Source organism: Gekko japonicus, unplaced genomic scaffold (assembly GCF_001447785.1).
Source record: "Gekko japonicus isolate JY-2015 unplaced genomic scaffold, Gekko_japonicus_V1.1 scaffold5361, whole genome shotgun sequence".
NCBI classification, from domain to species: domain Eukaryota; kingdom Metazoa; phylum Chordata; class Lepidosauria; order Squamata; family Gekkonidae; genus Gekko; species Gekko japonicus.
This window is the reverse complement of record NW_015172711.1, coordinates 6,412-16,112: the sequence shown is the minus strand read 5'-3', so window position 1 is coordinate 16,112 and position 9,701 is coordinate 6,412. Positions and strand designations below refer to the sequence as shown.

Below are 9,701 nucleotides of genomic sequence, written 5' to 3'. Positions count from 1 at the left end.
TACTGGCGTGGAAATGCCAAAACCATCAGAATGGCCCACATGGTTACAGCTTCATGCTATGGTTACCCCACAGAAACACCACAGCCTGAAAACGTTTCTAGCAATGCACCTTCTAAGCTGTGAACTCTTGTGGGCAAAAATTCTACTTCATGAGCTACTGGCATTATTTATTTATTTGTTTATTATTAAATGTTTATCCCGCCCTCCCGGCCAAGGCCGTCACAGGGCAGCTTACAACAATAAAATTCACATAAAACAATCAGAGGTCGATTTGGGGGGGATCACGGGGGATCGCAGTTCCCCCGGGTGAGGTGTGGGGGGCGGGGCACACGACGAAGCCCCGCTCCCTGCTTCCGGCCGCCCCGCTTCCGGCCCTCATTCAGCCAGGAGGAGGCAGGAGAAGAGGGAGGGTAAGTTGCTTCCCCCCCGCCTCTCCCCACCCCTGCCTGCCTGAGGGAGGGCCTTGGCGGGGCTTCCACGCACTCCCGCCGGCCTTGCAGGTCCACCGCCGGGCCCCTGATGTCAGGGGGTGTGGCATATGCTAATGAGTTCTGCTAATGAGTTCCCCTAGCTCTTTTTCTACGAAACTACCCCTGAAAACAATCATAATAAAATCACATACATTAATAAATACAACATTAAAAATTCAAACAAAATAAAGTGCTAGCAACAATCCTCTTTATCTCAATTGACTCTTCGGCCTTCTGTGGCTATCTCAGGTAATTGGTATAGGCTGTGTTTGAGGGACCTACGGGCCAGGGCTCTGCCAGGGTAGATATTAATTGTTGGCGGCAGAGGTGTTAGTGGTGGCAGCTCCAAAAACCTGGAGGAAGAGTTCCATCTTACAGGCCCTATGGAATTGCGAAAGGTCCCGCAGGCCCTAATCTCTTCCGGGAGCTCATTCCACCAGAGTGGAGCCACTACCGAAAAAGCCCTGGCCCTAGTTGCCACCAGTCTGGCATCCTTAAAGCTTGGGGGGGCCCAGCCGGTTCTGGGTCCCCGATCGCAGTGTCCTTTGGGGAACATATGGGGAAAGGTGGTCCCTTAGGTATGCAGGACCATGGCCATAAAGGGCTTTAAAGGTCAAAACCAGCACCTTGAAACTGACCTGGTACACCATAGGCAGCCAGTGCAACATCTTTAGCACAGGTTGGATGTGGTCCCGAATCGGGATTCCCATCAACAACCTGGCCGCTGCGTTTTGCACCAGCTGCAAATTCTGGATTTGCAACAAGGGCAGCACCATGTAGAGGGCATTACAGTAATCCAATCTCGAGGTGACCATTGCATGGATCACTATTGCCAGGTCATTGCATTCAAGGAAGGGAACCAACTGCCTAATCAGCCGAAGGTGGTAAAAGGCCGACCTGGCAGTAGCTGCTACCTGGGCTTCCATTGCTAAGGAGGCATCCAGGAGCACTCCCAGACTCCTAACCTCCAGCGCTGGCATGAGTGGCACCAGTCAAAGGTCGGGAGCGGGATCCCTACCCTTGGACCGCTCCAACTCAGGCACAGGACCTCCGTCTTCGACGGATTCAATTTCATCCGTCTCAGCCTAAGCCAACCAGCCATGGCTTGTAAAGTTGTGAGTGAACAATTTGGCTACTGCATAAAGTAGTTTGCTCTGGAGCCATCCTTCCTGAGCTAAGACAGAAATCTGTGAGCTGGAAGCTAAAAACTGTGAGCTAGCTCACCCTTACTCAGCTTAGAGGGAACACTGGTTTCTAGCAGCCAAAGCAACAGAACTGGTCATAAATTAACCTGCCCTGACCACAGGAAAGGTCTGTGGCAGAGGTGATGACTGATTGCCAGCCTGTTCCTGTAGTCCGTGGGCTGCACTGGCTCCCGAAGTTTTCTGTTCCAGTGGTAAACAAGCCATGGGTTTTTTCCCTCTTATATGACCCATTGAAGATTACTGTGGCATCAGGTGAGGCCAGAAGAAGAAGAAGAGGAGGAGAAGGAGGAGGATATTGGATTTATACCCTGCCCTTCACTTGGAGTCTCAGAGCGGCTTACAAACTCCTTTCCCTTCCCCTCCCCACAACAGACACCCTGTGAGGTGGGTGGGGCTGAGAGAGCTCTGACACAAACTGCTCTTTTTTCAAGGACAGCTGTGCCAGAGCTTCTGACTGACCCAAGGTCACATCAGCAGGTGCAAGTGGAGGAGTGGAGAATCAAACCCGGTTCTCCCAGATTAGAGTCCACGCACTTAACCACTACACCAAAAGCAAGGGTATCGACTGAGTTATCTCGGTTCACTACAAGGAACAACCGTTAAGGTATTTAAAACACGTGAGAATGTAGCGAGCTATTCTGGCAGCGCAGCAGCCATCACATGACATCTTCACATACACGCATACAGACCCCCACATAGGCTCACTTTATTGTGAAATCCATATCATTACCTAAGAGCCAGATCCTGGCAGAATGCCCAGCGTCAGCATGCAAGAAACATATATCCAGAAATGCAAGCCCCTGGACTCAGTCTGGTTCACAGGCCCATCCCATTTCTCAGGCTCCACAGAAAACTTATAAAGCGTGAGAGAAAGAAGCGAGTTAAAGAACGCCGAATCTAGAAGAGAGGATCGCATAGGTAGGCCTCTGCTTTTATACCTCACGGCCAACGGGACCAGAGTGAGTGTATAAAATCTCATATCACTGCTTCTGCGGCCCTGTCAGGAGATGGAGCGCGAATCAAAACTGAAAGGCTTGGAATCCTTGTTTATCAAACGTCCTCAGATAGCAGATGTTCAGGGAGTCCCTTTGATCAAAGATACTGCAGACAAGTGGGACGACATATGGAGCTTCCAAGCCCGGCCAGATGATCTCATCATCTGCACATACCCCAAAGCAGGTATGTGGGGTACTGGATATTATGTGGAGGTCTGGAAAGACAGCAACAGGGGTCTATGGGTCTGTAATGTTAAAGGCAACAGGCAGAATTGTGAGATGGCTGCGCTTTCCCCTACCCCGCTTTTGCCCTTCAGGGACCACCTGGATCCAGGAAATTGTGGACATGATCCAGCACAGAGGAGATCCAGAGAAATGCGATCGGGCCCCCATCTACATACGGATGCCCTTCATAGAATTAATTCTTCCAGAACCTTTCCCTTCAGGTAAATAAGGGGGTCCCAAGAAAGGCTGCTGAACTCCAAGTGGGACCTGGAGATCTCCCAAAATTACAAGGGATTCTTCACTTGTAATTGACATCAGTTCCCCTGAAGAAAAGGGCTGCTTTGGAGGGGGGGGCCTCTATGGCATTATGCCCCATTGAGGTCCCTCCTCGTTCATCTCCAAGACCCATCCTTCCCAGGGCCACCCCCACACCTCCACTAATTTTATGTCTAGGGTTGCCGATTGTCCCAGACTATTCAGGGCAGCCTTCCTCCTCCTTCTCACCTGGGAAAGTGGGAGAAACAGCCCTGGGGGGTGGCTGCAAGACAGGCTCGACATTTCCCTATTCAGGAGTTGACAACTCTCTAGTCCTAAGTCACAGTGCAGAGAGGGGAGGGGAGGGCGAAGGGTTTCTTGGTACGGGGCTCTATGTTGCCTTTTACATTTCAGACTTAGAAGAGGTGAAAAGAATGCCCTCTCCGCGCACTCTCAAATTTCACCTACCGGTTCAGCTCATGCCCCCTTCCATTTGGGAACAGAACTGCAAGGTCAGTACAACAGAGGGCTTCTCTGGGACCTCTTTGTTTCTCTGGGACCTCTCGAGCTAGTACTATGAGAAGCAAAGGGAGTAAATGCCTATGAACACCTTCAGATTTGTAGGAATGCCAGCTTCTAGGGGACACCCCAAGATTATAGCTCATCTCCAGACTACAGACAGCAGTTCCTCTGGAGAAAACGGATGCTTTGGAGGATGGACTCTATGGCATTGTACCCCACTAAGGTCCTTGTCCTCCCCAGGCTCAATCCCCAAATCTCCAGGAGTTTCCTCACCTGGATCTAGCAACCCTACACTCCCCATCCCTTGCTGACGGCCAGGAGGGACCCAGGAACCCTAGTTCAGGGTGGACCCAGGGCTCAGATATGGGATCCGATTGCAATGTGCACATTGTGCTGTCAGGTAGATGTATTGATAGTTAAGCGACTGCCTCCAAACATCAGGAGAAGGCCTTTCCCTGATTCATCACAACTTCTGGCCTTCCTTCATCTCAGTAACACGGTGGACTGGAATGTTTCTGGCTTCCAGACCATGTTCGAGTTCACTTTTCTCAAGTGACTTAAAGTCTGGTGAGGAATTGGAGCTGGGGGAGGAGGAGGCCCTTGGCGCTCAATCTGGTGGGTTCTCTCTTCTCCATCCTGTCTCCAAAGGTCATTTATGTGGCCAGGAATGCCAAGGACAATGCGGTCTCCTATTTCCACTTTCATCGCATGAACCAGGGGATGCCAGAGCCTGGAAACTGGGACCAGTTTGTGGAGGATTTCCTAGCTACAAAACGTGAGTGGGGACTAGAGCTGGAAAAGAGGAGTAAAGGGTTTCATCCAGAGGTCATTTCGGGGGGGATCGCGGGGGATCACACTTCCCCCGGGTAAGGTGTGGGGGGCACACGACGGAGCCCCGCCCCTTGCTTCCGGCCGCCCCACTTCCGGCCCTCATTCAGCCAGGAAGAGGCAGGAGAAGAGGGAGGGTAAGTTGCTTCCTCCCCGCCTCTCCCCACCCCTGCCTGCCTGGGGCCAGGGAGGGCCTTGGTGGGGCTTCCTCGCACTCCCGCCGGCCTTGCAAGTCCACCGCCGGGCCTTATGATGTCAGGGGGTGTGGCATATGCTAATGAGTTATGCTAATGAGTTACCCTAGCTCTTTTTCTACGAAATGACCCCTGGTTTCATCAGGTGTTTTGTCCATGGCAGTAGGGAAGGTCCTATTGCCTAACGGAACATTTGAGGATTAGGGAATAGGTGAAAATCTGAGAACCTACATAGCTCTTCAATATTTTCTTTCCAACCCTAAAAAACATGCGGGCTGCCGAGGGATGACGTGGTGGAAATCACTATGCCACAATTCTCTCTCTACTTCTTGTTCCCTTTGCAGTTGCCTATGGCTCTTGGTTTGACCATGTTCGGGGCTGGTGGGAAGCCAAAGACCGACACCCGATTCTATACCTCTTTTATGAGGACATGAAAGAGGTGAGCGGGTTGAGGTAGTTCTTTCAGCTACAAATGAACAGAGGTTAGAAATGCTCCGGGGAATTTGACTGATGCTGGGGATTTCTCACAGCAGTGTCCTAATCAAACTCTTGGTTTGGCATCCTCCCAGGCAGAGACAGCCACAAGCAATATTCCCTCTAAGCTGTGGAGTCTTGTGAGCAAAAATTCTACTTTGTGAGCTACTGGCATTAAAGTTGTGAGCGAGTGCTTTGGCTACTGCATAAATTAGTTTGCTCTGGAGCCATCCTTCCTGAGTTGAGACAAAAATGTGTGAGCCAGAGGCTAAAAAACTGAAAGCTAGCTCACACTAACTCAGCTTAGAGGGAACACTGGCCACAAGCCTCCCCATCCAAGTCCCTAGATGTGTATCCAATGCTTGGATAAGACTTGAGACAGGTATTTCAAGGGTTGAAGCCAGGGTGCATATCCTATCCGTCTATATGTGGTTAAAAGGTCCTCTTAACCCCCAAGGGCTGTTTCCTTTGATACTTCATGATAATTATCAATCAAATTGGCTCAATGCTGTTCAAAGACACATCAACAGCATTGGATTCTCTCCTGAGGTACTCTTATCTTACAGAATTGAACAAGCAAAAAGGCTAACTAAGCAGAGAATTGAAGACATAGAACGTCAGACTGACATTTCTAGTGCACTGTCAAATGTTAAATATGCTGTTGTGCCGGGAGCTTACCTGGCTTCTTTGGAAATAAACAGTTTTAGAAGGGCGTTCACCTTGGCAAGGAGTTCTGCACTCCCCTCTGCAGTGCTTGAAGGCAGGTATAAGAAAATCCCCTACCTTGACAGATTATGTGCTTTAGTTGCCCATATTATAAGGAGGCTCGTTTGGAGATAATTACTCCATTGCTAGATAAGATTCTTGGTTGCACAAACAAAGCCAAGCTTGACTGTCTTTGATAAGAACGCTAAGATAAGTGGCTAGATTTTGTGCACTGATCCAAAGGTTACAGAAACTATATTTTAAAGAGGTTTTAAATTCAAATCTTTTATTTTTGTATATTTTGTACTCTGTATGCTTCCAAAAACTACTATTATAACTATATATATGTGGCTGGTCTAGCGACCGTAATAAATTCTACTACTACTAAGCCTCCCCATCAACCATTTTGTCTCTCTCCCTCACCAGGATCCAGCCGGGGAGATCCAGAAAGTGGCCCAGTTCCTGGGCATGGAACTCTCGGAAGCAGTTCTCAACCAGATTGTACAGCACACGGCGTTTGAGAACATGAAAACCAACCCAATGGTTAATTATACCACTGCTCCTTCTTTTGTCATGGACCATACCATCTCGCCTTTCATGAGGAAAGGTAAGGGGCAGGGCCAGTCCTTTGGGGGAATTTTAAGCCTGGGGGCTGTGATGAAAGCAACCAGGCCAGTTACAGCAGTGGCATTCAGCAGTGACATGGAGTGTTACCTAATGCCAGGGGCCCTCAACCTTTTTGAGCCTGTGGGCTCTTCGAATTCTGACACAGCATGATGGGCGTAGGGTTCCCAAGTACCTACCTACGAACCAGCGGGGAACACATGCATCCCCACCGGAAGATTCTTGCTTGTAACACAGGTGCTGCACTATTCCATCGCCCAGACGTGACGTAGGCACGTAGCTGGGCGACGCTCTGGTAATGGGACTGGAAACTTGATGCTACCATCGAGTTTCCAGCCCCGTTGCTAGATCGTCGCCCGGCTACGTGCCTACGTCACGTCTGGCCGACGGAATAGTGCAGCGCCTGTGTTTTCCCCGCGGGAATGGTCCCACGAAGAACTATACATCCTCCACCGAATTAAGGTAAGTACTTGGGAGCCCTGGATGGGCGCAGCCACAAAATGGCTGCCGCAGGTGGTGGAGCCAGCTTCAAAATTGCTTACCTTTAGTCATACTGTGAAGATCCTTCTGCTGTGGTGGTAGCTGCTGCCAAAGCAGTATTTTAAAAAATCTATGCAGCTCCTACATCCAATAAGAAGGCAAAAGCCCCACCAGGTCCCGCCCACTTTCTAAAGACACTTTGCAGGCACTAGGAAAGGTGTCGCATGTGCCTTAGTGCCCACAGGCACCACACTGGGGACTCCTGCCTTATGCTACAAGTTTGTTGTTGTTCAGTCGCACAGTCGAGTCCGACTCTTCGCGACCCCATGGACCAGATCATGCCAGGCCTTCCGGTCTTCCACCGTCCTCTGAAGTTTGCTCAACTTCATGTTGGTTGCATCGATGACACTGTCTAACCATCTCATCCTTTGCCGTCCCCGTCTTCTTTGACCTTCAGTCTTTCCCAGCATCAGGGTCTTCTCCAGTGAGTGCTCCCTTCTCATTTGGTGGCCAAAGGATTTGAGCTTCAGTTTCATTATCTGGCCTTTCAGGGAACAGTCCGGGTTGATTTCTTTTAGGATTGACTGATTTGATCTTCTAGCAGTCCAAGAGACTCTCAAGAGTCTTCAAGCTACAAGTTTAGGAGTGCCAAAAGTTATTTGGTCTCAGGATAACATTAAGGAAGACAGGGCTACGCTTCATTTCAAAACAGAGAATCACTGACGCTCAGGCCTGTTTAGGAGCCTTGTTAACCTCCCCTTAATGTATGTATGGAGGTGATGTGGGTGGGATCCAGCCATTCACTCTTGCTCAATACTCCTCCTTACCGCAGCCCCGGTCCCACATGGCTTTTCTCCAGGATGGTCCCTCTGATTCCCAGCACAGCCTTCTTGCTGGTCAAAGAGACCCTTGACTCCTTTTTTTTTCCACTAGAAATGCTGACTGGACCCTGTTTTGGGGGTCTTTGTTGGGTTTCTTTATATTGGATGTGGCACTTGTTTTGATATACTAATCTTTATTAACAGTCACATTTGATCCTAATGCTTTGTCATTAGGTCTTGCCTACGGCCTTTCTTTTGATGCTCTCCATGTTCCTGTTAGTTTAATCATTAATAACATTTAAAGGGAAACTCCTGAAGGGAAGGGAAAGAAAACAATGTGAAAATACAGGGTCACGGGTTCAACTCATGCAAGGGAGAAACATAATCAAAACACGGGTTTTCTAGGTGACTAGATGTGGGGGACAGAGAACAAGGACAAGCTTTCAGTCTGATGTTGCATCAACAGATGATTGGCTGTTGGGCTACCATTGCGCTATAGCAATACTTTGTAATCGGATTGTCTTCGAGGAAGGGACGTGGCTCAGTGGTAGAGCATCTGGTTGGTATGCAGAAGGTCCCTGGTTCAGTCCCCAGCATCTCTAGTTAAAAGCATCAGAAAGTAGGTGATGTGAAAGACCTCTAATCTGAGACCCTGGAGAGCTGCTGCTAGTCAGAGTTGGGAGTGCTGACCTCCGCAGACCAAGGGGTCTGACTCAAAATAAGGCGGCTTTAGGTGTCTGTCAGATACCTCTGACAGGACCCCATCAGTCAGAAGGGAAAGTGGCGCCCAGAGGGCAAATCCATACAAGAACCAGGGTGAAAGGAAGAGCAAGAGCCCAAACGAGAGGGAAATGGGAGAGCTTGAACAACGGAGACCCCTGCAAGATCGTCCCATGTCAGCAAGACAGCGAGGAGGAAGAAAGCGCGCTGGAATGGATAGATGGGAAGTTGAGCGTCTTAGCACAAGACTCCTGTTACTTTAAGCGGGGAAAGGGGTTGATTGTGAATAAAGAGGAGAGATGCGCTCAGCCAGGGAGGAAACGATTAGAAAGAAACAAGGACTGGGTATCAGCTGTGAGGTAACACTGACCCAGGAGTTTCTTCCCAATAAATAGAGAAGACCCCATTGGGGTCTCTCTCTTGGAAGTTCTGAGGTTAGAGCAGCATCATACCTCCATTTTGCTCAACCGACTGGTCCCGTGAAGGGAGTTCATGACAGTGTCCACACAGGGAACACCCAGTTACCACTGACTGCTGTAGCATAATGATAGCACAATTATCCTGTGGTGTGCGGATACAGCCTGAAACAGGAATCCAGAGGCAACTTAAACACTAACAACACTTATTCTAGAAATACATTTTGTTAGTCTTTGAAGGGCCTTTTGCTTTGAAGTTAGCCTTTTCTGCTGAAGGGATACCTCCCTGGAATTAGCTTTCAATCTAGAGGCTTTATGGGGGGGGAGGGAGCCTTGCAGGTCCCGTCTGTCTTGATCACGGTACATTCTCATGTTCAGATACTCACCAAACCTCCCTGGATGGCTGGTTGATTCTGCCTGCACTGAAGAAAATGAAGTCAAGTGGGAGCTTTTTGAAATGCTTACAGCTCATTCTAAAATACATGTCAGTGACGTGAAACAAAAACTCGGCTTGCTGTTATTCTCCTCTCAAGGTGCAGTTAATCTGTTAGTATCCCGGCCTTCCTTCAAAAAGAGCAGATGGCACCTTCAATTCTATCCACTGAATAACTCTGACTAGATTTGACACAGAGGAACCAGTGTAAAGTAGTGGTTTAGGCTTGCCAAGTCCCCCTGGGGGGCGGGGAAACCCCTGCCCCAGAGGCCCATTCCCAGCCGCTGGTGGATCGGGCCTCAGGGGGAACCCCACCCCCAAAGCATGCGACGTG

At 49.5% G+C, this 9,701-nt stretch overlaps 1 protein-coding gene across 1 annotated transcript; it reads left to right on the top strand.

Moving 5' to 3' along the window:
- The first annotated feature begins 2,542 nt into the window (after positions 1-2,542).
- On the top strand, positions 2,543-9,431 carry LOC107119339 (sulfotransferase 1C2-like). The gene is made up of 8 exons (XM_015421806.1): positions 2,543-2,593; positions 2,680-2,854; positions 2,988-3,116; positions 3,565-3,662; positions 4,321-4,447; positions 5,039-5,133; positions 6,300-6,480; positions 9,313-9,431. The coding sequence occupies exons 2-8, from the start codon at positions 2,683-2,685 to the stop codon at positions 9,429-9,431; spliced, it is 921 nt and encodes a 306-aa protein (XP_015277292.1). The 5' UTR covers positions 2,543-2,593; positions 2,680-2,682.
- The last annotated feature ends 270 nt before the right edge of the window (positions 9,432-9,701 follow it).